Below are 26,722 nucleotides of genomic sequence, written 5' to 3' on the forward strand. Positions count from 1 at the left end.
TTTGGGGGCAGGTGCCTGCAGGCTGAAGGAGGCAAAAAGCTCAGAAAAGTCACCGTTTGCGCCGAAAAAAAAAAAAATCCCAAACCCCATAATCGTTCTCATTTCGGCTTCGTCACCCCACCGTGCTGCAGTCGGGCGGGGGCGACGGAACTGCAGTTTTATAGCTGTAGAGGAAAGAACTCGTAAAATGCTAACAGCCTTTATGCGCTGCGGCATAAACAACAACAGACTCTGGCTTTATTGCGTTTTATAGTTTGTTAAAGAGTTTACAGCCATTTTTTGGGGGGCCGGTTACCCAGCCAATTCCCTGCACACGACAGTTAAACCTTTATCAATAATAAGGAAATTGATCATTAAAGCTTTAAATATGACTACCTCGTTTGTTTGAAAATATGTTTAGGAGAGGAAGCTGTATGATTTGATAACTTGTATTAAAATACCAATTACATTTATAGGACCTTTTAAAACTCGGCGCAATTAAACCGTGTTCTTTTACATTTTTCCGAAGCGACCCTGACATTTAGAAAGACTCCAATTGCCTCGTTAAAATCGCGAAATTAACAGCGGGGCCTGCGCCCGGCGCGCGTCGCGTCTGTGCGCGCGCGCGTGGTTTTTTTCCGCGACTCCCCCACACCGGCCTTTGGGGGTGGTCCGCGAAGGTATTTGATTTGTTGGGAGGCGAGAGATATCTCATTAATGTAGGTGGTTAAACAGCCTTAATCCGTATTCATCCTCCCGCGCCCCCTCTCCGCTCCCCCTCGCTCCCCCTCTCTCTCCCTGGGTGTTTTTCCTTCCCCTCCTTTTTCTCCGCGCTCCCCAGCTCCTCGGCGCTCTCTCTCTCTCTCCCTCTCTCTCTCTCTCTCTCTCTCTCTCTCTCTCTCTCTCTCTCTCTCTCTCTCTCTCTCTCCCTCTCTCTCCTCTCTCGCTCGCACCCTCGCTCCGCGTTGTGTCCGGGAGGAGTACAGAGAAGCCAATAGGATGCGGGGTCTCTAATGGATGCAAATGATCGTGAAAAGACAGTGCAAAATATGAAACAACTCATTTGCAGGGAAGTAAATCACCGAAAACTGTTTATGAACTGGCATCCCTTCTTCGAAATGTAAAGCGCGGACCTCTTTAAGTGGCGGTAGATTTCGGTTTGGGGGTGGGGGGTGGGGGGCGGGCGCCCGCCGCGGCTGGGGCCACGCGAGCTTAGACTTTGGGAGCCTTCTCGGTCCTTTTCTCTATTCCTGGAAATCACAAAAAGTGTGGCGGCTTCAGATCTTCTTCGCCTTTTTCTTTCTTTTTTTTTCTTTCCTCCTCCCTTCCCCTTTCCTTTCCTGGCGAGGGTGACCAGGAGCCGGCGAATCTGCGTTTTTTCCTCTCTCTCTCTCTCTCTCTCTCTCTCTCTCTCTCTCTCTCTCTCTCTCTCTCTCTCTCTCTCTCTCCCTCCCTTTCCCCCTCCCCACCCCTCCCCACCAGCCCCCAACTACAGCCTCCACCGCCGCCGCTGCCTCAAAATTCAATAAAATGAGCTCTTATTTCGTCAACTCACTGTTCTCCAAATACAAAACCGGGGAGTCCCTGCGCCCCAATTATTATGACTGCGGCTTCGCCCAGGACCTGGGCGCCAGACCCACCGTGGTGTACGGTCCCAGCAGCGGCGGCAGCTTCCAGCACCCGTCCCAGATCCAGGAGTTCTACCACGGGCCGTCGTCGCTGTCCACGGCGCCCTACCAGCAGAACCCGTGCGCCGTGGCGTGCCACGGGGACCCCGGCAACTTCTACGGCTACGACCCGCTGCAGCGCCAGAGCCTGTTCGGGGCACAGGATCCAGACCTGGTGCAGTACGCGGACTGCAAGCTCGCGGCCGCCAGCGGCCTGGGCGAGGAGGCCGAGGGCTCGGAGCAGAGCCCGTCGCCCACGCAGCTGTTCCCCTGGATGCGCCCGCAAGGTGAGCTCCGGCGGGCCCGGGCAGGGGCCGGGGACCGGGGGTCGGAGGGGGTGCGGGGCGCGGGCCCAGGGCGGGGAAGGGGCGGGCAGGCCGGGCGCAGCGCCTGCAGCTCCTGAAGACTGGGCTGCGCTGCAACCGCCTGGCGCTTCTTCCTCCTCTTCTTCCTCCCTCTCTCCTTTCTTTTTTTCCCTTCTGTCTCTCTCTTTTCTGTCTGTCTCTCTTTCTCTCCCTTTTTGTTTCCTTTGAGGGGGCTCGCTGAGCGACATTTCCTGAATCCATAAACCCCTCACCCTGTCTCACTTCGTCCTCCGATCCTCCCCCCCTTTTACTGTTTTATGGGGGGTAGTGGAGAAAGGGTGGTGGGAGTGGGGGCGCTCAGCCCTTGCACTTTTCAATTGCTTTATAGTTTAATTACCCTGAAGAAACTTTTCTTCTAGGGCAGAGGCTCTGGGGGCTTTTCAAGGTGGGTTCGCTCATCCCCAGCCCGGCTTTTTTATCCCCCCCCCAACCTTCCTTCTAAACTTTATGGCACTTTGGATAGAGCTGAGCCACCCCCCCCACCCGACTGTGGCGCTGGTTAGCAGGGGAGGGGGCTCCCCCTTTCTGGCCCCCTTGGATTCAGTGCCGCCTGACCCCCTCCCCCTCCGCTGGCCTCGGCCTCCCCGCGCCCCCCGCCCCCGCGCGGCTGGAAGGTCCCCTGCCCTTATTACCCCGGTCTCCTAGGCTGGTTCACGACTCCGCAACCTTCTCTGTCCCTGCCCCCTCCCCCGTCCCGCCCTTCCCCCCCTCCCAGCAGCCGCCGGACGCAGGCGAGGCCGACAGACCTACAGCCGCTACCAGACCCTGGAGCTGGAGAAGGAATTCCTATTTAATCCCTATCTGACTCGCAAGCGGCGGATCGAGGTGTCGCATGCGCTGGGACTGACAGAGAGACAGGTCAAAATCTGGTTCCAGAACCGGAGGATGAAGTGGAAAAAAGAGAACAACAAAGACAAGTTCCCCAGCAGCAAATGCGAGCAAGAGGAGCTGGAGAAACAGAAGCTGGAGCGGGCCCCGGAGGCGGCGGACGAGAGCGACGCGCAGAAGGGTGACAAGAAGTAGGCTCCAGCTGGGACAGCCAGGGCCGCGCCGCCCGCCGCCCGCCGCCCGTCGCCCCGACCCTCGGCGGCCACGCGTCCCCGCGTCCCCGAGCCGCGCGCTCCAGCCCCGCCGCGCGCAGAGCCTCCCACCGCAGCGCCCCCCGCCGCGCCAGTCCCCGCTAGTGGTAGTCTCTGTAATAGCTTCCGTGTGTGCGCCGCCGTGGGTCTCCTTCCCTACCCGGGGGCCGGGAGAAAGAAAAGGATTGGAAGCCAGGACTCCCTCGCCCCGCGAGGATGAGCGGCCGCGGCCCGCCCGAGCCCCCACGCCCCCGCCCCGTGTACAAAGCCTCGTTGTGCAATGGTCTTTTTCCTTTGAACGTGCTTCTTTGTAAAGACCGAGGTACCGATTTCTGCTAAGTTCTCCCAACAACATGAAACTGCCTATTCATGCCGTAATTCTCTATCTCCCTCTCCCTCTCCCTCTCTCTCTCTCTCTCTCTCTCCCTCCCTCCCTCTCTCTCTCTCTCTCCCTCCCTCCCTCCCTCCCTCCCTCCCTCTCTCTCTCCTGGTGCGCCCTCATTTCCCCTCTAGGCCGCTCTCCAAGCTTCTTTCTCGCTTCTCTCTTCTCCTCCCTCCCCTCCCCTTTGGTTTGACAATTTTGTCTTAAGTGTTTCTCAAAAAGAGATTACTTTAGTTAGCATGCGCGCTGTGGGCAATTGTTAAAAGTGTTCTTAGGTTTACTGTGAAGAGAATGTATCCTGTATCCGTGAATTGCTTTATGGGGGGAGGGAGGGCTAATTATATATTTTGTTGTTCCTCTATACTTTGTTCTGTTGTCTGCGCCTGAAAAGGGCGGAAGAGTTACAATAAAGTTTACAAGCGAGAACCCGACACTGGCCCGGGCCCCCGCGCTGCTCCTCATTCGCTCCAGGCGCCGGCTCGGGCTGAGGGCCTGGGGCGCGGGTCGCCGCGCCGGGCCTCGGAGGCGGCGACTAGGAGGGGCGGGGGCTGAGGGCAGGTGGTGCAAGTCCTGGGCCCAGGGGCGCAGGGGGTGAGGGGGGCGGCTCCACGCGATTGGAGGAGACCGGGCCGAGGGAGGGGAGCCCACAGAAGCCCCCTCCCCTCGCGTTCCCGGGCTGCCCCGAGACCCCTGCGGCCCGGCCGCGCAGGGGAAGAGAAGTGCCGCCCGGGTTGGTGGCTGCATCCCCGGCCACGTCTCTCTTTGTTTCCGTGTGTGTCCTCCCGTGGGGCGTGGGGGGAGGTGGCTAAAGATGAGCGCGAGGCTGCTGAACACGCAGAGATTTTTATTTTTCTGGGACTCTGCTGGGGGAAGCGGGAGGAGAGGGAAGATGCTCTTTTGCGCCCCGCCCTCCGGGGGACCGGGCCAGCTCTGCACGGCTCCGAGGCAGTGACTCGCTGACTCGCTGCCTTCCTTCCTTGGCCGCCTCTGCTTCTCGGCCAGCCTCGCTCCACGGAGGCATCCGGAACCCGGAAAGCAGTGAGCCCGAGCCTGGGCCGCCCTCTCCCTTCCTTTCTCTCCCCACACCCCACTCCCTTCCTTTCCTTTTTTTTTTTTTTCCTTTCCTTCCAAACCTTTTCATTTTTTTCCCACCAGAAACCGCAGCGTCCGACACTCAGGGGCCGGACCCCCCCGCCCCCAGAACCTCGGAAGCCTTGGTCCCCCCGCGCCAGGGTATCTGGGGCACAGAGGGAGCCACGAGGCCAGGCCGGCTGGCTCCTCACCTTGGGAGAACCGGCCAACTTCTCCTGAGGCTCGGGCGGGACGCGTGGCCCGAGTTCATAAAGGCCTGCGCTGCCCCGCGTTTGTCCCCCGCTCGCTGGGGACTCGGGTGGTGGCGACAACACCGACCGCTCCGGGCTTATTTATTTTCCCTTCCACTCCATCCCTTCCTCCCCCGAACCTCGCCTGCAAGCTGCCTCCAGCCCGCGGGGGTCGACAGCGGCCCTGGAGCGCCCCAACCCCAATCCACAGCGCTCGGCTTTCCCATTCATTATTGATCATATTTTATAAATCCAACGCCACACAATTTTTTCCACATTACCGGGAGCCGTGGGGAGGCGGCGCGGCCATTGGCGCAGGGGACGTCACGTGGGCCGGGGTCACGTGGCCCGGAGAGGAAAAAGGGGGTCCTTTTTGGTGTAAATCTGGACTCTAATTCTGTAATATATCAAGGAATCTCGTAAAACCGACACTAAAACGTCCCTGCCTACAAATCATCCGGCCAAATTATGAGTTCATTGTATTATGCGAATGCTTTATTTTCTAAATATCCAGCCGCAAGTTCGGTTTTCGCCACCACCGGAGCCTTCCCCGAACAAACTTCTTGCGCGTTCGCCTCCAACCCCGCGCGCCCCGGCTATGGCGCGGGCGCCTCCTTCGCCGCCGCGGTGCCCGGCTTGTACCCCGGCGGGGGGGGCGCGGCGGGCGCGGCGGGCGCGGCCGGCGTCTACGCGGCCGGCTACGGGCTCGAGCCGGGTTCCTTCAACATGCATTGCGCGCCCTTTGAGCAGAGCCACTCCGGGGTGTGTCCGGGCGACTCCGCCAAGGAGCAGAGGGACTCGGATCTGGCAGCCGAGAGTAACTTCCGGATCTACCCCTGGATGCGGAGCTCAGGTAACGCCGCGCACCGAGCTGTCTCTCTCGAGCCGCAGCGCCGCCCCGGGCGCCGAGCCCGCGAGGGGGCCGCTTCCTCGGCCGGGCGCCCCCTGGCGAGACCAGAGCGCTGTGGGCCCCGGAGGTCGGGGCTGGGGACGCGGCACCCCCCAATCGGCCGCGACCCGGCGCTGCCCTCCCCCCCATTTTTGCTCGGTGCTCTTAGGCCGGCTCTGCTTCCCCGGCGGATCTCTATCCGCCGACGCCGCTGCGGCACTCAGAGTCCCCAGCCCGCCCCCCAGCCTTCCTCCCGGTCTTTTAGCTTTAAATATTTATCAGCAGCGCCGGCACGGGCTGGAGACGAGGCCGTTTGTCTTGTAGACGAAGGCTGGGGTTTGCAGAGAATAGCCATTAGGGTCTCCCCCTCGCTCCCCCCTTTCCTCGCCTGGGATCTCAGCCCTGGGTGTGTCCCCCAGCCCCGGCTCAGACACGATATGGGGGAGGGGGTCCGGCCCTAAGCTAAGCAGTTCTCCCCTCCCCCTTCCTCCCAGCCAACCCTGCTCCCCCATTATCCCCATCAGGACAATTAGAGGTGGGCTCCAGAGGCCTGGCCGGAGGAGGGGGGAGAGGACAGGAGGACCCCAAGCGGGGACCCAGAGCCTGAGTGGCAGGTGGAGGGGGGAGGCTCCTGACCCCCCAGTGAACTTGGGGAGTAGAAGAACTAGGAGGGGGCGGGGGCCTCTAAGGAGCACACTGGCTTCCCCTGAACCCTTCCTAGGAATCCTAGGTGGCCCTGGAGAACTGGCCAACAAGTTGGGGGGTGTCCCTCCAGCAGGATGATCTTCTCTTGGGGGGAGGGGAATGGGACTCCAAGGAGCCAAATCAGGCAGAGAGAGTGCAGGCCTCCCAGCAGCTACTGCAGGAGCCCCAAGAGGCCAGGACTCCGGTGAGGTCTCCCTTCCAGCCGGCTCTGCACCTTGGCTCACACTACCCTAAGGCAGATGGACTTGGGAGACACTCCACCATCCAGAAGGCCCAAGATTTGTGGCCAGAGGATCCCAGCCTCGCCAGGGGTGGGGGTCAGGAGGAGCCCTGTTCTCCCAGCATCAGTATTGGTGGTCACGGTCCCCATTACCTGCCTCATAATTCAACTGCCTTTCCAGTTGATTTATCAAAGCCCAAATTTTTCTGCTCGTAAACATCTCAGCTTGGCTTTTATCTGACTTGGAATTAGGACCTCCAGGCCTCCTCTCTGGCTGGCACCAGCACCCCAGGGCCTCCCCAGGTCTCCTGCTCCTCAGGCTTCTGGGCCTGAGGTCCCATTTCCTTGGCCCCACACACAGCCTTGTGTTCTGCTCCAGCCAGGCTGCTGTCTCTCCTCTGCCCTTTGCTGCCCTGGAGGCCCAAAGATGGCTTTGCAGAGCCGGTTGCCCGGGTAGCCAGGTGGGCAAGGAAGCCAGCCTGGCCTTGTCTGAACCTCAGTCCTGCACTGGGGAAGAATCACCAGAGGATGGCTGCTCTCTGCCGCACCCCTCCATTCTCCAAGGAAATCTGCAGATTTCCCCCTCCTGGTTCCATAACAGGGTGGGGAGCCCTGGAGCTGTGAGGCCCCTTTGTCTCCTTTTCTTCTTGGGAAACACTGAAACCAGGCCTAGCTCCACACCACAAGCCCTGGCAAGGTTTCTGCTGGTGCCTGGCCCCAAAGTCCACCAGTCAGTGGCCAACAGGGGAGGCTTGGAGTCCCTGGTCCCAGAGAGGAACTGGGGATCCACCTCCCCTCACCCCACATACATGCCTTAGGAGCAGAGCCTTCAGGAGCCAGCAGGTTAGAGCTTTCCAGCTTCAGAAGTCCAGGCAGGGTGAGGTTTCTCAAAGGGACAATGGAAATATTTCCCTTAAGCGACCTGCAGAAAATTCTACACATTGAGAGCAAAGGGCAGTGTGGTCTTATGGGCTGGGGCGTGGAGAGCAAGAATTTGATTTAGTTGCAAAATGAGGTGTTTTTTTTTCTTTTTCCCTCCTATGGACCTCACATGCAAGGTCTAAGAGGGAGTAGATACTCTCTTGGGGTTTTCAGCATTTTTTATTTGAAAAGACTGATTTTCCCCCTTCTGTATTTTGTGCGCAGGGACCGACCGCAAGCGAGGCCGCCAGACCTACACGCGCTACCAGACGCTGGAGTTGGAGAAGGAATTTCACTACAACCGCTACCTGACCCGGCGGAGGCGCATCGAGATCGCGCACGCGCTCTGCCTCACCGAGCGCCAGATCAAGATCTGGTTCCAGAACCGGCGCATGAAGTGGAAAAAGGAAAACAAGACCTCAGGCCCAGGGGTCGCCGGCCAGGACAGGGCAGAAGCAGAGGAGGAGGAGGAAGAGTAAGGGGCAGAGAAGAGGAAGAGAGAGAAGAGGAAGGGAGAGAGGGAGCCGCCCAGTTCTGGGACCTGAACCCGGAAAGTCATGTCAAATAGGAAAAAAATAAAAATAAAAATAAAACAAACTATTTAAATAAAAGCAGTTTTTAAAAATTATCAAGGAAAAATTATCAAGGAGAGAGAAAGGTGAAATTTTGGTTTCTCAACACTGTAAAGAAAATACTACCTATAGGAAAGTCTGTCGGGTTTGTTTTTGTACAATATGGGAAGAGCATCCTGTGCTGTCTGTAGCTTTCTAATTCGCCTCCCCTTTTCTATGTCGCTATTGTAAGGTCTTTGTAAAAGTTCCCTCGCTGCTTTGTAAGCCTCCTTTGCGGCTGTCTTCCTGGACTTGGGTCTGGACTAACACCAGTGGCTCCTACCCACCCTCCTAAGCCTCCGCTTTCCCAGTAGCGGCACCCAGAGGGTCTCGGGGAGTCCCGCGGACCCACTGACTGGCCCGCTAGTTCCTGTGCCCCGTGTCTAGCGCCGACCACCCTTCCTCTGTGCATTCTGTGTGTAGCCGAATGATGCAAAAATAAAACAAGATTAAAAATAGTTGCATGCCCTATTTTCTGTGTCTCCCGAAGCCTGGGAGGGGCTTGGGATTAGTGATAGGTGGGTTTCCCGGAGCCCCTCCGCCGCCAGTCCTTTGCTTTCTGTGCTGGGTCTCCTCTTTTTCTCACTGCCCCCTGCTCTGGGGACTGCCAAGTAGTGACCCCTGATATGACACACACACAAGCATGCGGATCTCCTTTGTACTCTTCATACACACTGCCATAACCCAGTGCACACAATCACACGTTTCCAGCGGGGGCATCTCACATAGACAAACACGTACGGACACAGTCACAAATAAACACACACATTCATATATTCACAGAAACACAGGCATTCACACACACAACCAGCTTTGCATTCACACACACACAAGTCAACACACATTTACAGTCACTCACAGACACATCAGACCCAAGTGCACACCCACACATGGATATATAAGCAGAGATTCACATTTGCCCTGGAATAAATACATCCTTGAGCCCATGTGCTCAGCTACACACCCACAAAACAACAAAATACAAAAGCTCACGGATTCAGGAACTCTTTCCCAGCAGGCCCTCAAAGCAAGCTGGCGGACCCGGCCGTCAATACAGAGGTGACATCCCCAAGGCCAGACCCCATAAGATGGAAGAGCAGATGCAAAGGGGATGTGAACCCCGAATCCATTCTGCCTCTTGGCTACCTTTGGGCAGAGGCTGGTTGGCAAGGAGAGGCTTCCTAGCCGGCCTAAAGCGGCCTTCGGCTCCAGGGCGCCCCGCAGCTTTGAGCTCATTCGGCAAACATTTTTGGCCAAATCTATTCCTTTGTTTTATTTCCATGGATGTTGCTTTCCAGTGTTTGAATTTCTCTCAGGCTGAATTGACCCAGGCGATCCACTTACAACTTAAAAATAGGGAATAAAATGGGTCCCGGGAGCCAGAGCAGTGCGAGTTTACCGGGCTGGTGTGGCCCTGTCCCCTGTTGCTGTGAGCTGGCTGTGCCGCCCGCCTCCGGCGACTTCCGGTGAGCCTTTCTGCCTGCTCTCGGGGTGGCCGACAACCTGGAGCCTTCTCAGGAGCACCGAGATGGAGAAAAAAAATGAAAACATTTCGGGGGAGGTTATTTCGTTTTTCTTTGCATTTGGGCCCACGTAGTTCAACCCAAAATACGGGGATGTTTTAGAGGACCTGGGGAAAAGGGAATGAATTGATGTTTTGCACCCCCAAAATCTTTGATCACAGCATGAAACCCTGAAAGATGGGCGCCTACACAGCTAGAACTGCATTGCTGATTTTTAGCATTTATTGAATCACCCTGACTCTTTTAAATTTAAAGAACAGGTACCTCAAACAGAGAGTGGGAGGGGGGCTGGTTTTAGGAAAATCTGTCTAATTTGAACGTATGAGTGAAAGGCCCCTAACCTTGCAGTTTCCCCATTAATAACCACGGAACCCCTTGGCAAGCGAGCCTGTGGAGCTGTCGTAGGAAATGGACCAGCCAGCATTTGGGCAGGAGCGCTCGACATGCGGCTTTACCCTCACCCAGTTTCTGGGGTGCCGAGGTGGAGACTCCAGCTGTTAGATTCTCGGCTTTGGCCCCCATCCAGGTCACCTTCCCTCCTGGGGAAAAAAACTAGGCCCTAGAGAATCTAGGTCCCCACACCCGCAATGCTGAGAGCCTCAAAGGTGGGGGTCCTATATTTTTAGGGCTGAGAATGAGGGGCCAGATCAGAGGGGAGGAGGGACATTGCAGCTTTCACTTCGCTCAGAGGAGGACACCAGAAACAGGCTGCTGCTCCCGCCTCACCTTCAAATTTGTCCCGTGCAGATTTGGGGTGAATTTTTACTAGAAAAGAGGCGCAGAGCTCCTGAGGAAGCAGGGAGATTTCTAAGAGAATCCTCTTCCTAGCTGGACCCTTGTGGCTGCTCTGCCCTGAAACTCTGCACCCCAAATCTCACCCCTTCTCAGCCTGGGGTTTCCCCAAAAAAGACAGAAGGAAAAGAAAAGAAGATGGCGACTGAGAAAAGGGTTGCTGGTGGAGCAGCCAGGAAGAAATGCAATAAATTCCTTGTTGTTTTATGAAAATTTACAACTTTGTGATAGAAGTTTATGAGTGGTTGAATCCAGCGATTGGCCGGCGCCGGTCATGTGGCCGGGCGATCGTGAACATGAACTTTTTATCATTTCCCTGGTGGTTATAATGCAGCATTCTTTTGGACACCACACCTAGGTCGGAGCACTGTCGTCCTTCAGGGCTCCAGCCTCTTGATATTTTTATACTTCAATATCGGCTCATAGAGCAAAAGAGAGAGAGAGAGAGAGAGAGAGAGAGAGAGAAGAGAGGGGGCAGAGGAGAGAAGAGAGAGAGAGGGAGAGGGAAGGAGGGGTGGGAATTATACAAAAGAGAGAACCAAAAATAATTTTGATTCCTAAGTTAATTTGCCTGCTGATCTGGGATTTCAGTCATCATGAAGGGTAAATGGACAATCTGCCCAGGACTGCAGCCTGATACCATTTTTCAAAGCCAGAACTTACTCTATTTTCTATGCAAATGTCAGAAAAGCGAAACACCCTCTCTCCCAAGTCAGAGAAGGGAAGTGACGGCTCTCAGGTTGGGACAATATTATCTGGAAGCCGAAAGAAGAAACCAAACGCTCTTCCCCCGCCCTCCCTCCCCACCCTTTTCGATGATCTGGAGCAAGAAAACCCCCAAGGTCTGCAAAGGTAAGGGAGATTCTACAATTCTCTTCTTATTCCTTCGCACTGCTTTTGTAGGGGGGTGGGGCTTGGGCTTTTCTCCCTCCTCCCCCAACTCCCAGTCTGGGGTTGAACCCCACCTTTGGGCGCTGGGGGAAGAGGCTTCCCAAGAAATTCGGTGTTGGAGAGAGGGGTGGTTGTTTTCTGGAGAGGGAGTCCAGGCGAGGGAGATGGGAGGAGGAACTGAAAGGGGCCATGGAGGCCATCGCTAAGTGCCTTTAAAAAGGCATGGGCAGAAGAGCCCGAGCGAGCGGGGGCTGCAAAGGAGAGGATGGGGTGCCAGGGCTCCGGCAGCCCCGGCGGGAAGCAGCCACTCGATCCAGCCTCGGTGGGTCCGTGCCCCCTCCCCCTCCCAGTCCCTCCCTGGCCCTGGCCTCCTCCGATCGCCCCTGTGCAGTTCTCTTGCCCAGTGTGGGTATCGGCAGTTTTCTGGCAGCATTGGCACGAGGGGCGGCGGCGCTCAGGGTCGTCCTGGTCTCTGTAGGGCCTGGAATCTTCGCAGAGGCTGGCGAGGCCGAGGAGGTGGCTAGAGAGACACAGAAAGAACAGTTCACAGAGAAATATTCACACTCTCCCTTCGGAGACATTTCGGACATGAGAGGGCTGTGGGTGGAGGCGCCCAGGGGTGGAGACACCCTGGGAAGCCCGGCCGAGAATCGGCACCCAGGTCTCTGGCCACTCCGGCAGGAGGGAGCCCCGCGCTGCAGGGAGCTGTGTGGTTTTGATGCGGTAGGTTCCAGCGTGTCGGTTGCGGTGGTGCAGGACTCATTCTCTGACTTGTGTTTTATTGGTATGGGGTGTGTGGGTTTCCGCGGAGGAGAAAATGGCCATGTGTGTTTGATATGGAAAATTCAAACTTTTCTGAATCCAAATGTGGTGTTTGTGGAGGGCTCTTTAGGGTCTTGATGTTTTGGGGCTTGTACACAAAAACAGGGCAGAAGATAACAAGAAAATCAAAAGGAAGCGCAATGAGGAATCTGAAGGTGTCTGGATGCGAAGCCCTGGGCTGAGCTCAGACAGCTTGGTCTGGCACCTCAGCTGCCTGATTTCACCCTCAGCCCAGCCTTGGGGTGGGAGGAGAACTGCTGGGTGGGAGACTCGGATTCCTAAAGTATCTGCTGGGGCAGAAGAAGGAGCCGATGGGTGCAAAGACTAAGTCAAGGGTCGAAGGGGCTCCTGAGGAGATGATGTAGGGTGTGGAGAACCCGAGATGTTTCGATTTAGATTTAGTTTGGTTTGCACGAATAGGTTGTTGATTTTTCTTTCTTAAGACCAGGCACAAGTTCAGCCTGAGGCCTCTGGTTGCCCTGGATTGCCGGGCCTGGTGTGTGTGTGTGTGTGTGTGTGTGTGTGTGTGTGTGTGTGCGCGCGCGCGCGCGTGCATGAGCATCTTGGCCATCTCAGCCCTGAGTTGGGAGAAGAGGGAGATGGCAGCCACTTGTGGCACAGGAAGGGGGTCCCTGGGGGCCCAGGTGGGTACCCTAGGTACAGGCCTGGCCTGGGCTCCCAGAAACACCCCTTGGTTCCAGAGCAAGTGAAGTCATTCGCCAGCATCCGTGACACTGGGGGCCTATTCTCTAAGGGAAATTCCCCAAACCCACTCAGACTAAAGGTCTTTTTCTCCTGGAGTCTTGGCGGGCTATAAATCGCCCCTTAGACAGTTTGCTCTGACCCAAATTATGCGGTTTGCTGCCATCTACCGACCGTTCCGAGACAAACGCGCGACGTGGGCGCCGAAAGCCCAGCGACACTGCCCAGCCATGCCCGACGCCTGCAGCCTTGGCTGGCCGCGGGGTCAGAAAGGGTTCGGGGATCTTGGGGCCACTCCGACGCCTCCAGTCCATGTTGGTTCTCTGGGGCGGATTAGGGGACAAAACAAGTCTCTCGCCTCAGGATCCCCAACCCCCTCCCCCCTCGCCTCTGCAAACCCATCCCAGCCCCAAACCTGGTGGCTGGCAGAGGAAGCGATCTCTCTTAGGACTGATACTGCAACCCGAGGACGGGGGGTGACCGAGCCACAGAATTGGGGGATCGGAGTCCCGGCCCCGCGCCCAACGCAACCCAAGGCTCGGGCAAGGATGGGGCGGCGGGAGCCACGGCTGCTCAAGGTTTATTTGGTTTCTTCATAGCCAAGGGAGGGGCCTCGCGGTTCCACTCGGCTGTCAAAAGACAAACCCGGTCTGTTCTTGCAGTTGGCCGGTGGCGGGCCTCGCCAGTTCCCCGGCGGTGGGTGCGGAGTTTTCCTGGAAACTCGGTGTCTGCCTGTGAGCGCCGGTCCCCTCCCCCACCCCGGATCGTTTCGAGCGAAATCGACGCGAGTATACAGTGGGGACAAATTGGGAGTGGGCCGAGGGGATACATCACGAAGGGAGCAAACCACGGTGACTTCCGTTCCCGCCGGACCCCGCACACCCGCTTGGCGCGACATCGCCCCCAGAGGGGGTGGCGGCGGCGCGCGCGCCCCTGTGTCGCGTTGGCGCATTGGCCCCAGTCTCTCGGGTTACTGATTAGCTCGGGCTTTCAAACCGCAGGAGGAAGAGCTCTCTGGCCGATCCTTTCAAGGTGCGGTAGCCCGGGCTCCCGGGCGGGGGCTGCAGGAAATTGCCTGTGGTTCCAGGCCAGCCGAGGTGTTACTGGGGTCTGGCTGGAGCGGGTCTAGGGGCCGGCGGCGGTGCTGGGGGCGACCCCGCTTGCTGCCCGCCCTCGGTGCCTCTGGAGTCTGGGCCTTTGGGCGGCTCTTTGAGCTTTTCCGCAGTCTGAGTGACTTTCTGGCAGCTGGACTGCCTGGCCAGCTCTGCGGGAGGTCCCGAGGGAGCCGCCCGGGAAGGCCTGGGGCCCCTCCGAGGTCTTTACTCTTGTGGGCAGTGGAAGGACAGGTAGGGAGGGGAAGTCGGACTGGTAGGGAGCTTGAAGCACTTCAGGGGTCTTGGGGTGCCCTTGGACCTGGGAGAGAGGACAAGCAGAGCTGGTAGAGCCACCGCTCACCCCCCATCACAGGGGGTGTCTCTCATTTGCATAATGGAAATGAGGTCTTTGTACCTCGATTTGGACCGGTGGGTTTTAGGGCAGAGTGGCCAAGGTAAAGAGCTGCTCTCAGTCTAGGAGAGACACCACCCTGCACCTCTGGAAATATTTATGTCCCCAGACCCAATCAGAGTCCAGGCGGAGAGGCCTGTTGAGGTGTTTTCCTCTGCCCCACCCCAGGCCAAGTGGGGGTGTGCTGGGGGAAAGGTGCCCCTCCAGCCCAGGAGCTGAGGAAGGGCTGCTGCATTGGCACTGTGGCTTAGAGGAAGCCGGAAGCCTGGGTAATGTCTCAGTCCCACTCCATGCAACAAACGCTGCCCTGGGAGCTGGAATGTGTGTGCTTAGCCGCAGTACTCAGCACAGAAAATCACCATTATGAACCTGGCTTGTGAGGTGTCTGCTCAATCCCCCCCTTGTGTACTCAAGACTTGCTGCTCATTTATATCCACCTCTGGGTACACACACTTGCTCACCGAGGCAGGGAGAGACACCCAGCCCAGTAGGCTGCTGCGCCTGCTGTGTATTTACATACCCACCCCACCCTCGCCGTGGGGACAGACAGACAGACTGCCACACTGCATGGAACCACAGACAGATTCTTCTGGAGATCTGGCTCCACAAACCAGGCAGTCTCTGGCAGAGGCCTGCCTGCCTGTTCTTTTTCCCAAACAAACGGATCAGAGGAATAAATGCTATAAATACCTCTGGGGTTAGATAAGAGGGATGAGGCGCTAGTTCCTTTCATGCTGGACTCCAGGCGCCTGGGCCCTGCCTGCAGTGGCTCCATCTCCCAACAGGCAACCTGCAGAGGTGAGGTTAATTTAGGGGCTGTGACTCCAAGGATAAGGGGATTATTTCCTGCTTCTGTCACAGGCCAGAGCAGAGCTCTGCCCTTGCTGGCTCTTACTTCACCCATACTCATCAGGGAAGGCCACACCACCTAGACCAGGCATGGGATGCTGTGGCCAAGGAAGAGGACTGAGGCCCAGGGCCCAGCTTCAAGCTGCAGGGCAGAGAGAGGCTCAGGCAAGCGCCCTTCCCTTCCCTTCTCAAACAGCTCTTATTCCTCTCTAGGAGTGGGTCCCAACCACAGCTAAGTTGCAGCATGTATGCTTCTCCATCACTAAGTGGTTTGAGTTTCTTTTTTTAAAATCCTTTAAACCCCCATAGGACCAGGGTAGAAAGTGGCTAGAGGGACGCTCAGGCTCAGGGATGGCCACTTTGCATGAAGTGCAGCCTGAGAGTTACCCTAAGTCAGACAGCCTCTTAGAGCCCACTTTGCAGCCAAGTCTATCCCCACCCTTAGCCCTCTGCACCTTCCCTGGTGTCTTGTGCCACCGTCACAAGGCAGAGCTGGCCCACAAAAAGGAGAACAAGGCACGGTGGATTGGCCTGGTCTGCCATCAAACTTTATTTCCCACCCTGGCCCCTTCCTGTCCTGGAGAAGTGTCACCCTTCACTGCCCGGCCTGTGTGCACCTGGGGTGCTGGAGGCCCACTGTGGCCCTGGCTCCCAGCCTGGGCTTCATGCTCACTCATTTTCTTTGGATGCGAGAGAGCACGGATGCACACGCTCATGCCCAAGCTTGCTCAGCAGCAAACCTGAAGCTGATGATTCAAACATGAGGCATGGGGGAAAAGAGAGATGTTGAGGGACAGATGGAACCATGGTGTCTAGAGAGGGGATATTGGGAGACCGCTGCTGAGCCCCCAGGAGGACCCAGACACCTCTCCCTCTTTATAAGACTAAACCAAAACCAAGCCTTGGGAAAGAATTTGAAAAATGGAAAAAGAAACGGACAACCTAGAATATTCTCATGTCATCTGGGGTGGCAGGTGGGGGTGGGAAGTTGCAGACGGGATAAGGATTGGACAAATAAAGCCACCTGGGCCCAAGGTTTTCTCCTGGCTCCTCCACACCATATGCCCCGGTGAGGAGAGAGCGTGTTCCTTCCCCAGGGTGCATCCTCTGCCAGGAGTGAGCTGTTATGCTGCAACCAGGCGAGGTGTCTTGGGCAGCAGCCGCAGAAGGCTTCAAAAACCTACCAGCAGCCAGGAAGCTGACACTCAGACCCGCTGGCCATTCCCTCCTCCTCTGGGTCTTCTAGGCCCCGACCTCACTTAGACCTGAGAGTTGTGGGGAAGCAGGAATAATAGACCCAGGCTTGGAGGAGAGACAGCAGGTCTGACAAACAGGAAAAAACAAAACAAAACAATGATTTTCAGAACCTGGGAGGTAGAGGGTTTCTTCTCTTTCGCCTCCGTTCTGAAACGATGGAAATTAGCAGAGAAGTCTGATTCTGATTCCCTTCTACCAACAGGAACCCCCAGACACAAGCCGCCTCTAGTTGTCTCTCAAACGATTTGGGCTTCTGGGACATTTACCCGGCCCTCCCTTGAGGGACCGGCTTCAAGTAAGCAGGGGTTAACTTTTCTCAAAACACAATTAACTTTTTCCTATTCTGCGTGGAGTGCGTGTGCGTGGGGGAGGGATGTATTTATTTACCCGCTGGGGAATGAAGTGGTCTCAGCCCAAGTGCTCCCTCCCCCCTCCGAGGACAGACGCCTCTTTGCCTGTTTCGCAGATCCTACGTAGGTGGAACAGGACGCGTCGTGTTGTTGGGGGGAGAGAGAGAAAAGAGGAGAAGGAGGGGGAAAAAAAAAGGTTGATAGGTTTGTGCGCGGTCCCTCGTGCGGACTGCGCTCCTCCTGGGTGCTATTTGACAATTCCTGCCTCTGCCATTGGTCAGTGTTGGATCAGATGGTTGTATTTCCTTCTGGCCCGCACTGGCACCTCGCCATCCCCCCTCAGCTAAAACCCAATCTCGGATATACTACTAATAGGCGCGGCGCTCGGACTATAAAACACAACAAATCATAAACCCGGCGGAGCAGCAGCGGCCGCGCGCCTCCCCTGCCAATGAGTTCCTATTTCGTGAACTCCACCTTCCCCGTCACTCTGGCCAGCGGGCAGGAGTCCTTCCTGGGCCAGCTGCCGCTCTACTCATCCGGCTATGCGGACCCGCTGAGGCATTACTCGGCGCCCTACGGGCCCGGGCCCGGCCAGGACAAGAGCTTCGCCGCTTCCTCCTACTACCCAGCGGCCGCGGGCGGCTACGGCCGGGCTGCGCCCTGCGACTACGGCCCGGCGCCGGCCTTCTACCGAGAGAAGGAGTCGGCCTGCGCGCTCTCGGGCGCCGACGAGCCTCCCCCATTCCACCCCGAGCCGCGGAAGCCGGACTGCGCGCAGGACAAGAGCGTGTTCGGCGATACGGAGGAGCAGAAGTGCTCCACGCCGGTGTACCCGTGGATGCAGCGGATGAATTCGTGCAACAGTGAGTGCCACCCTGCGCCGTCGCCTGCTCCCCCGCGGCCCCCCACCCGGAGACGGGAACTAGCGAGCGCCCCCTCCTCGTCCACAGGGTGCTGGGTGGGCATCTGCAGTGCTGAGGACTGAACTCAGGGCCTCATGGGTACCAGACAAGTGCTTTTCCACTGACATCCCCAGCCTATTTTGTTTCCTTTTGGTTTTTTGGGGGGTAGGCATCTCAGGAGGTCTGGGAAGACGGTGCGCCCTCGTGGGGTCTCCTATGCCATCCTCTGGGCCGAAGGAGTTGCAAAGTTTGCAAAGTCTCTGCTGCGCAGGGAGCCAGGGGGAGCCCACCCGCTCCCTGGAGCGCCCGGGGCGAGCCAGGATTCCTGCCAGGAAAAGGCCAGGGGCTCAGAGGCTGGTTTTGGCTTCCCTCGTGCCCGGACCTCCTCCCCTAGCCCCAGCAGGTCCCCCACCCAAGGCCGCTCCTTTAAAAGCGGAGTGCGTCATGAAGGGGTGGAGGCGGCGGCGTGACGCGGGAGGGAGAGCGAGTCCGTCCCGGACCGCGTTTCCCCGGGTGGGGGCTGGGGGCCAGGCACCAGGAAGGGTGGGAGTCAGAGGAAGGAGGGAGACCAAGAGGGCAAAGGAGCGGACAGGCTGAGAGGGAGAGAGGGCCAAACAGGCGCCTGGGTCTCAGGTCGGATTATTTGTCGGCTTTAAATCCCAATTGATGTCCATTAGCGGGACACGAAAGTGAGGGGCTGTTAATGCGGACTAGAGATCGATCCGCGTCATTACGGATTAAGGGGCAGAATCTATCATTGGGTGGGTCGGGGGTGGGGGGAGCCAGATGGATGGCAAGGAAGGGAAAGAAAAGACCCGGCCTGGAAGGGACACACCTGGTCGGCCCCTCCCCCTGGGCGCAGGTGGGAGATCAAAGCGCGCCTCCCCCCCCCCCAGGCCCAGGAAACCGGGAGGGAATCGGAGGGGGCGCTGCAGGGGTGGGAAGGGGGCAGAGAGCGGGGAGCCTGAGGGCGCCCCGGGACAGGCTAGAGTGCATGTTTGGGGGTCCAGTGGGAGAGGGGGCTCTGGGCCTGGTGACCTCAGGCCTCAGCGCCTCTGCTCTGCTCTGCGTAACAGGTTCCTCCTTCGGGCCTAGCGGCCGGCGAGGCCGCCAGACCTACACGCGCTACCAGACGCTGGAGCTGGAGAAGGAATTTCACTATAACCGCTACCTGACCCGGCGGAGGCGCATCGAGATCGCGCACGCCCTGTGCCTGACCGAGCGCCAGATCAAGATCTGGTTCCAGAACCGGCGCATGAAGTGGAAAAAGGAAAGCAAACTGCTCAGCGCGTCGCAGCTCAGTGCCGAGGAGGAGGAAGAGAAACCGGCCGAGTGAAGGTGCTGGAAAGGGAGGGGGGACGCGAAGGCAGAGGCCCTTGCGGACCCCAGGGCTTCGGAGAGGCCGGGAAGGCTCTGCGGGCGGCGGGGGAGCCCAGAGACCCGCGCGCCAAGGCGACAGGCGACCCCGCACCCTCCCAGACCCCGCCCGCAGAGCTCCCGCCACAGCCGGGCGCTCCGGCGGCGCCGCCTGAGCCCACCCCACACCCCAGCACCCCCTCCCTCCCCGAGGAACCCGCCCGGGCCTGGTCAGGCTCCCGGGTGAGAACTGAGAATGGGACTCACTTGATGTTTGCTGGAAGCAGAGCGCAATGCTCTTGTATGTGTCGCGTCTCATTTGGTCCACGTCCCCCGTGCACGGTTCAATGGTAGATTCGCTGCCCCTCAGCAGGGGCCTCGAAGACTCCCTGACCCCAGACTTGTCGTCTGTCCCACCCCCGCCCCAAAACCACTGGAAGGAAGGAGCACATACTACCTAGAAGAAGAGGAGCCTCAGAAGAAAACAAAGTTCTATTTTATTAATTTTCTATGTGTTGTGTTTGTAGTCTTGTCTTAGCTCTGGACGTGAAATACTTCGGTAATAATATTAATATTATTAATAATGATGATGATAATAATAAAGATGTGAAAACTCGCTTCTCAGTCATCTCCGATCCCCCCTGCCATTCCTTTCTTCCCCCACCCACCCCCAAATCCCCCCCTACTCCTGGAGCCTCAGTTCAGCTCTAGGGGCTCCGGTCTGCCTCAGGGCCTCACTCGGAAGTTGCAGTTGAGATAAAGGCTGGGGTGATCGGTGGTGGCAGCCAGGCTCCCGGCACTGTGTCTTGCAGATGTTAAGGCTCAAAACTGCCTCTCCCAGTGCAGAATTATGGAACAGAGGGGACCCTTTCCCTCTTATTCTGCAGCCTGTCTTCCTTTCTCTGCCGCCGCTGCTGCCTCCTCCTCCTCCTCCTCCTCTTCCTCCTCCGCCACAGAAGAGTTGCCACAGGCCCCCAGCCCAAAGCCCCTGCGGAGACTGGGCCGGGTCTGGGTGCCTTAGTGCTTTCCTGTCTTCAGCTGGCCCAGGGCCCTGGCCTGTGGACGCCCACAGACATGGCGGAGTTTCCAACCGCCTTGGCCCTGGGCTCCAAAGACAAAACTGGGGCCACTTCAGCCCCAAGGCCAAAGCCTCCAGGCACCCCTTCCCTCCTTAAGTAGGGGCTCAGTGAGCTGGAGAATGCACAGCCCAGGGCAGGCATGAGGCACAGGGTGCTGCTTGCCCTGCCCCTTGAAAACCCAAGGGCAGGAGCCAGTGAAGGGTCTCCTTAGCCTCTCAACCCAAAACGCCCATTTTCTCTGGGCCCCCACCCTCACCCCCAGCAGCAAACCAGAGACACTGTTTTTCTTTCTTCCTCCTCCTGCTCTCCCTTTTTTTTATTTTTAAAGAAAATAGCTGCCTGGCAGAAGGGGCCCAGCTGCAGCGGTCTCTGGCCGCCCAGCGCGCTCAGCACGGTGCCGTTGGTCCTCGGAACCCTTTCCCAGGGAAAGTGGCAGGCTGGTGGGCAGATTCTCCAACTGCCCAGCTGCCAGCGACAGAGCCTGGACCGGACCGAGGCCTCCGAATGCAATAGCCTGCATCTGACAAGCAGGCAAAGGGGTCTCTTTTAAACCCCAAACTCTCAGACACATGTCACTACCCCAACCCAAACCACTTTCAAGGCGGTGGCCGCTGCAGTCTCTCCGGCGCCTGGGCCGCTGGGCCCCAGCCCGGTTCATCATCCAGAGTCCCTGTCCTGCTTTGCCATTTCCAGGCCTGGGCTCAGGACGACAAGGAGGTCAGGAAGAGGATTCTAAACTTTCAAGGGGCCCAGGAGAATGAAAGCGTTTGCTTTGAGGTCTTGCAGCTCAGCCTGAGGCTGTGACCAGCTCCTGCAGCCCCACCAGAAAGCAAGGTGCAGGGTTGAGCTGGGGCCCAGAGTGGGATCTTAATAATTATTTTTCCGCACACAACTTCCAAGCCTTTCCCCCATTCCTGCCCTCAACTCGGGAGACTTGCAAAGCCCTAAGAAGGGATGAGCAACTCATTCTTTGATCATGTTATCCAGAGTGAAAATCATAATGATGATAATAACAGTGAAGGCACAAATAAACTAACCGCGCCCTGAGAAAGTGGGGGAAAGGCTCAGACCCGTCCTCTGTAAAAAGGCTCAGCCTCGCGGGTGAGTCACGGCCAGGTTTCTTCCTCGCTGGGCAGACTCAGGGAGCTAAGAACCAGGCACCACCGCCGCCATGGCGGCCTGCGGCCCGCGCTCCCACCGATCGCCGGGAGGTGGCGCGCTCTGCTCAGAGGCCAACGCCAACCTTCTCCCGATTTCTCCCCCTTGTCTTTTTCCCCCTCTCTCCGAGGCTCGCATTGAATCGGCCCTAACGATTCTCGGATCGTCATTATTTGTAACCATAGAGCATGAATTACCTCTTGAGGTCATCAGCGAGAATTTACGACTGGTCAACAAAAGCACGTGATTCCCTAACGCCCCCCCATCCCCCTTCCAACCTCCCCCCCCATATTTGGCCGCATACATAGCAAAACGAAGTACAGTGCATCGCTATAATTCATTAATACATCATAAATCGTGAAGCACAGGGTTATAACGACCACGATCCACAAATCAAGCCCTCCAAAATCACCCAAATGAGCTCGTACTTTGTAAACTCCTTCTCGGGGCGTTATCCAAATGGCCCGGACTATCAGTTGCTAAATTATGGCAGTGGCAGCTCTCTGAGCGGCTCTTACAGGGATCCCGCTGCCATGCACACCGGCTCCTACGGCTACAATTACAATGGGATGGACCTCAGCGTCAACCGCTCCTCCTCGGCCTCCTCCAGCCACTTTGGGGCGGTGGGCGAGAGCTCGCGCGCCTTCCCCGCGCCCGCCCAGGAGCCCCGCTTCAGGCAGGCGGCGTCGAGCTGCTCCCTGTCCTCGCCCGAGTCCCTGCCCTGCACCAACGGCGACAGCCACGGCACCAAGCCCTCCGCTTCGTCCCCCTCCGACCAGGCGACCCCGGCCAGCTCCAGCGCCAATTTCACCGAGATAGACGAGGCCAGCGCGTCCTCGGAGCCCGAGGAAGCCTCCAGCCAGCTCGGCAGCCCCAGCCTGGCGCGGGCGCAGCCGGAGCCCATGGCCACCTCCACGGCCGCGCCCGAGGGGCAGGCTCCGCAGATATTCCCGTGGATGCGGAAGCTTCACATCAGCCATGGTAATTCTCTGACTCTTTTTTGTCTCCTCAGCTGCCCTTCTGTGTGTCTGGGGGCCAGGAGAGCTTGGCTTCACTCAGATACAGATGTATTTTCCCAAGCGGGAGACGTCCCTGAGAGGGTCCCCAAGGCTCCCTGGACAGGGCCAAGCAGGGGCTTCCGAGAGGGTGATTTTTAATAATTTGTTCCCAGGCTCGGCTGAGGGTTTAGTCGCCCAGCCAGGAGCCAGCTTTGGATGAAGGATGGGGGGTATGTGATGTAGGGCAGAGTCCCCCGAAATCTCGAGAGGGCTGCTGGGCTCGGAGGGCAGACAGTCGGAGGAGCCTTCCAGGGCAGGCGTGGGGCCGCTCTGCTCCCTCCCTGGGCGAGCGGCCGCCTGCGCCCCGGAAGGGTGAGGCACTGGAGAGGGCGCAAGAGACAAAGCCAAAGCGGACGCCTCCGCTGCCAGCAAAGTGGGGGCTGCAGGACGAGGGGGTGCAGAAACGGAGCTTGGCCGCGGGCATCTGGAGAGGGGAGGTGGGAGCTGCGGGGGGCTGGCTGCTGGGGACGCCTGGGTCCCGCTCCCCGCCCCTCCCGCCCAGGGCCCCCTCCTGGAACCGGAATAGGAATAACTAACGTGGCCTGGCGGCTCTGTTCTGTCTGCTCCAGATATGACTGGGCCAGACGGGAAGAGGGCCCGGACCGCGTACACGCGCTACCAGACGCTGGAGCTGGAGAAGGAATTCCACTTCAACCGCTACCTGACCCGGCGGAGGCGCATCGAGATCGCCCACGCGCTCTGCCTGTCCGAGCGCCAGATCAAGATCTGGTTCCAGAACCGGCGCATGAAGTGGAAGAAAGACAACAAACTGAAAAGTATGAGCCTGGCTACAGCCGGCAGCGCCTTCCAGCCCTGAGCCTTGAGCCCGCCCGCCCAGAGGAGCCCCCGGCGGCCCAAGAGCCCGCGCCAGCCCCAGTCCCGGCCCCTCCGACCCTCCCTGCGCTGCCGCCGCCCACTGGGGACCGGTTCCCACGAGCCTGCCTCACCCGGCCTTGTGTTCTGATTTTTCGTTTGGTCTTAGGTCTTCCTGTGGCTCCCTCTCCCTCTCTCTCTCTCTCTCTCTCTCGGACTGGTTATCTTGTTACTATTGTTAATACTAATAACGATGATGATGATAATACTTATTATTTTCCCTCCGGACTCCCTCCTCCCCTCTGCTCGCCCCCAAATTCGCCAGTGTTTCTGAATGTTCCTGTCTGTGGTTGCGCTCTTTCCCCCAGGAAGAAAAAAAAAAAAAGAAATTCGCATGTTTAATGTGGACTTTCCCCTCCCCATCTGTGTCCTAACTTATTTACAAAGGGATGATGGCTATATTTTGAGTTTCAGCTGGAGACTTCTCTAAGGGCAGCAGTTGAGTGGGGTAGTGTCGCAGTACTGGGCCCAGCTGAGCTGGCCTCTGAGATGGAGTCCATGGCTATGTCTCCTTCCACCCTCTCCTCCTCCTCCTCCTCCTCCTCTTCTTCTTCCTCCTCCTCTTCCTCTCTCCCCAGGCCCAGGTCTCCCAGTGGCTTGGTCCTGGGTGGGAAGGGGCCACACGGAGGAACCAGAGGTGACATGGAGAGAAGGAAGGAAAATAGCGAGGTTTAAGTTCCTGCTGCCTGATAGGCCTCACAAGGCCTGGTCTAGGGGTGGACGGAAACAGAAGAAATAATCCTCTGTGTAAAATGTCTCGTGTGTATTTCTTTGTGAATCCTTGGGTCTGGCTGGAGGGTCCAACGCTTGTAAATATGGGAACAGCCTAGGTCAGACCCAGCTCTTCCTTCCTAACCCATTTGCTACCAAGACCATTTCTAGTGAGCAGCGAGTGGATGCCGTGCCGTGTGTTAAATCTGTCTTTCCCAAGGCCTGTCTCAGTGATTCGCTTTTGGTATTTGTTTGTAGCTTTCCTTAAAGTCAAATAAATGTTTCCCCCACTCCCTTGCCCTTCCACTTGTCTTTTCTGCGGGGTTCTGCCTCTCCTGTCGCCGAGCACACCCTGGATCATTCTCCATGAATCTAGGGTGCAGGCCAGGACAGTAGGGTGCTCACCAGCAGCTCCTCTCCATCATCCAAGTCCTGGCATGATTAGTCAGTGCTGCTTGGGCCGGGGGACAGGGCTTCAGGCCTGGGGGCTGGGAGGTGGGGCTGGGCTGAGCCCTATCTTGACCTCCACCACCCCACCACCTGGCCAGGAGACCCCCTAGGAAACTCCAGGGAAAGCAATTGGGGCCTAAGTCCTGAGCAGGAGGCTCCTGGCCTTCTGGGAGTGGTAGAGGCCTGCCCAGCCACCCTGTCCCCTGCTCCAACCCCAGTTCAGCTCTGTCACCCACTATGGCCAAAGGAAAAAAAAAAAATTCAGATCCATTTCAAAGGTTTCCTCTCCACCTCAGCCTTCTCTACAACTCTGTAGGGCTCCTCTCCAGGGGCCCAGCTGACCTCCCCTCTTGGTTAGGAGTTGGGGTACCTCCTGAAAGACCTCTGGTTCCCCCTCCAGCCCAGCCAGCCTCCACCCTGAGCACAAGCGTCGAGCTGGACACTTACCCAGAGTCAATCCCTTCCAGCTGGGCCCAACTTCTCACAGGACCTGGGGGGAGGGGGAGGGGGAGAGGAGGGCTGCCGAGGGTCCCGGAGGCTCTCCCGGGCCCTCCTTCCCCTTTACCCCCTGACTCTGTCCCCCTTTGCCGATAGCAAACTATCCCAAAAGTCGCTATGACATTTAGATGTCAAATGGATAGGGGTTTTATCTCGAAGTTAGATCGTAAAAATCGCCGAGAAGTCAGACAGATACCCCTCACTGGCTCGAGAAAGTCACGTGAGGTCCATAAAGTTAGTTTTATGGTTTTGGGGAGTTGACACCGTGCGGTATATTTCACATTCTCCAGAATGTTAAGTGACACTTTAACTGCTCGCCGCGGTGGGGAGAGGGGCAGAGGTAGATGAGAGCTCTCCCAGCCTAGAGCAGAGCAGCCGACCAGCCCAGGAGGTGGTGGCGGCCCAGAAGCCTCGCTCACAGTAAGTCGCTTCCAGCTTTCCTTTCTCCCCTTCCTTCGCTGGCACTTTTGGGGCTTGAGGCTGGAGGAAGAAAATCTTGCTTCCAGCAGGGCTGTGGAATGGTGTAGGGGGTGCTTAGCCTGCTTTCTAGCCCCAGCTCAGAGAAACTGGGTGCTTGGAGTGGGGGCACTCACTCGGTGCCAAAAAGCTTCAGGGGTTGAGGGCACCTGGATTTTATTTGCAGGACTGTCTGGTTTTAGGGGGCAAAGGAGTTGTGTGGGATCCTCATTCCTTTGGTGTGCTGGGAAATTTCTGGGCGTGAAGAGGGGTGTGTACTGCTAGAGGAAGGGCCTGTTTTGGGGCGCCATTTCACAGCTGGCTACCCTAAGACTGGTATCTTCCCATCCCCAGAAAAAAAACATGACATGCATTTGTCAGGAGTATGTGGGTGCCAATCACCAGGTACTTTTATCTGACTAAGAACAAGCGCCAGGGAAGGCTGCTGTGGGAGACTTCATCTTGGGGGTGCTGTCTGCCTCTCTGGTCTTTGAGTCCCACAAAAGGGCTCTTTGGCCTTGTCAGGGTTCTGCAGGAAGCAGAGTGCAGAGCTTCTGTACCCAACTTCAGCCTGTGGGTCTGGAGTGATTCCTGCGGCTAGGATTGGAGAAGGATGCTGGGGTCAGTGTGGGTATGGGGTAGGGGACAGGACAGAGGGTGAGGAGCAGAGGAGCTTCTGATCTGGCCTGGAGGAGGAGATGTTGAAATAGATCCTCTAGAAAGCTGGTCACAGATAAACCTGTCTGGGAACATGGACCCCAACTCTGGCAGCAAAAAGGCAGACACTGGGAGAGGAGATTGGAAAGGTGCTCTCTTCTCTTTCCTCTTTTTCCTCTTCTCTCCCTGCCAGATCCTCAAAGGCCCCTTTGTTTTGTGGCATCACAAACCAGAGGGACTTCCAGATCCAACCCTCAGGGGCCTGTGATTTTCGAAGGAAAAGTCACCCTTCTTCCAAAAGCCTCAGGCCTTTTCTCCACTCCCCACCCCAAGATTTAAGATCCCTGAGGTGACCTCCAGGAACACAGCCTCTCAGCTCTCCTGCTCCTGCATCCTGTGCCGGCCACCATCTCTCCACTCAGCTCACCAACTCCTGCCGGTGGTCCCTGGGATTGGACATTTGGCTCCTTGAGAGGCTTCTGATCTGGGGACAAGGGTGTGTGTGTGTGTCACAAGATGCCCCGTTTTCCCACTCAGGGGCACTGGGGCCCTCCCCTCTCTTGTCCACTGAAGCTGCTTGCGCTCTGCTTTTCCAACTCGCCATTCTCTGCCCCTCTTCCAGGAGACCTGAGGCGCTTTGAGCACAGAGTTAGAGCACAGAAAGCTTGGGGTCCTTGGCTTGGGGTGAA

The 26,722-nt window shown here is 57.6% G+C and overlaps 4 protein-coding genes and 1 long non-coding RNA gene across 6 annotated transcripts; 4 read left to right on the forward strand and 1 right to left on the reverse strand.

The window, feature by feature from the left end:
- Positions 1-526: 526 nt before the first annotated feature.
- Positions 527-3,903, forward strand: Hoxb8 (homeobox B8). Of its 2 annotated transcripts, none has more exons than XM_004867887.2 (2): positions 527-1,933; positions 2,727-3,903. In XM_004867887.2, exons 1-2 carry the CDS (start codon positions 1,510-1,512, stop codon positions 3,032-3,034), a joined length of 732 nt encoding a protein of 243 aa, XP_004867944.1. In that variant the 5' UTR covers positions 527-1,509; the 3' UTR covers positions 3,035-3,903. The 2 variants fall into 2 exon arrangements, with proteins under 2 accessions (XP_004867944.1, XP_004867945.1); XM_004867888.2 differs by having other exon boundaries at positions 528-1,933; positions 2,730-3,903.
- Positions 3,904-4,325: 422 nt separating this feature from the next.
- Positions 4,326-8,598, forward strand: Hoxb7 (homeobox B7). Its single transcript, XM_004859616.3, has 2 exons — positions 4,326-5,647; positions 7,755-8,598. Exons 1-2 carry the CDS (start codon positions 5,263-5,265, stop codon positions 8,006-8,008), a joined length of 639 nt encoding a protein of 212 aa, XP_004859673.1. The 5' UTR covers positions 4,326-5,262; the 3' UTR covers positions 8,009-8,598.
- Positions 8,444-25,047, reverse strand: LOC110344809 (uncharacterized). The gene is made up of 3 exons (XR_002387651.2): positions 24,870-25,047; positions 10,390-11,866; positions 8,444-9,650 (listed from the first exon to the last, which is right to left on the reverse strand). It is a non-coding gene; the product is annotated as an uncharacterized LOC110344809 (long non-coding RNA).
- Hoxb6 (homeobox B6) lies at positions 16,760-19,709 on the forward strand. Its single transcript, XM_021240088.2, has 3 exons — positions 16,760-16,777; positions 17,208-17,698; positions 18,814-19,709. Exons 2-3 carry the CDS (start codon positions 17,284-17,286, stop codon positions 19,071-19,073), a joined length of 675 nt encoding a protein of 224 aa, XP_021095747.1. The 5' UTR covers positions 16,760-16,777; positions 17,208-17,283; the 3' UTR covers positions 19,074-19,709.
- Positions 21,644-24,265, forward strand: Hoxb5 (homeobox B5). Its single transcript, XM_004859614.4, has 2 exons — positions 21,644-22,311; positions 22,958-24,265. Exons 1-2 carry the CDS (start codon positions 21,747-21,749, stop codon positions 23,203-23,205), a joined length of 813 nt encoding a protein of 270 aa, XP_004859671.1. The 5' UTR covers positions 21,644-21,746; the 3' UTR covers positions 23,206-24,265.
- Positions 25,048-26,722: the final 1,675 nt, after the last annotated feature.

The sequence above is a fragment of the Heterocephalus glaber genome, unplaced genomic scaffold (genome assembly GCF_053883595.1).
Source record: "Heterocephalus glaber isolate CG9 unplaced genomic scaffold, H.glaber_assembly_v1.0 deba00001773, whole genome shotgun sequence".
In the NCBI taxonomy this organism is placed as follows: Eukaryota; Metazoa; Chordata; class Mammalia; order Rodentia; family Bathyergidae; genus Heterocephalus; species Heterocephalus glaber.

Coding starts and splice junctions, on each gene's coding strand:
- Hoxb8 (XM_004867887.2), top strand. CDS start 1,510: ATGAGCTCTTATTTCGTCAACTCACTGTTCTCCAAATACAAAACCGGG. Junction 1,934..2,726: donor CCCCTGGATGCGCCCGCAAG/GTGAGCTCCGGC, acceptor CCCCCCTCCCAG/CAGCCGCCGGACGCAGGCGA.
- Hoxb7 (XM_004859616.3), top strand. CDS start 5,263: ATGAGTTCATTGTATTATGCGAATGCTTTATTTTCTAAATATCCAGCC. Junction 5,648..7,754: donor CCCCTGGATGCGGAGCTCAG/GTAACGCCGCGC, acceptor TTTTGTGCGCAG/GGACCGACCGCAAGCGAGGC.
- Hoxb6 (XM_021240088.2), top strand. CDS start 17,284: ATGAGTTCCTATTTCGTGAACTCCACCTTCCCCGTCACTCTGGCCAGC. Junction 17,699..18,813: donor GCGGATGAATTCGTGCAACA/GTGAGTGCCACC, acceptor TCTGCGTAACAG/GTTCCTCCTTCGGGCCTAGC.
- Hoxb5 (XM_004859614.4), top strand. CDS start 21,747: ATGAGCTCGTACTTTGTAAACTCCTTCTCGGGGCGTTATCCAAATGGC. Junction 22,312..22,957: donor GAAGCTTCACATCAGCCATG/GTAATTCTCTGA, acceptor TGTCTGCTCCAG/ATATGACTGGGCCAGACGGG.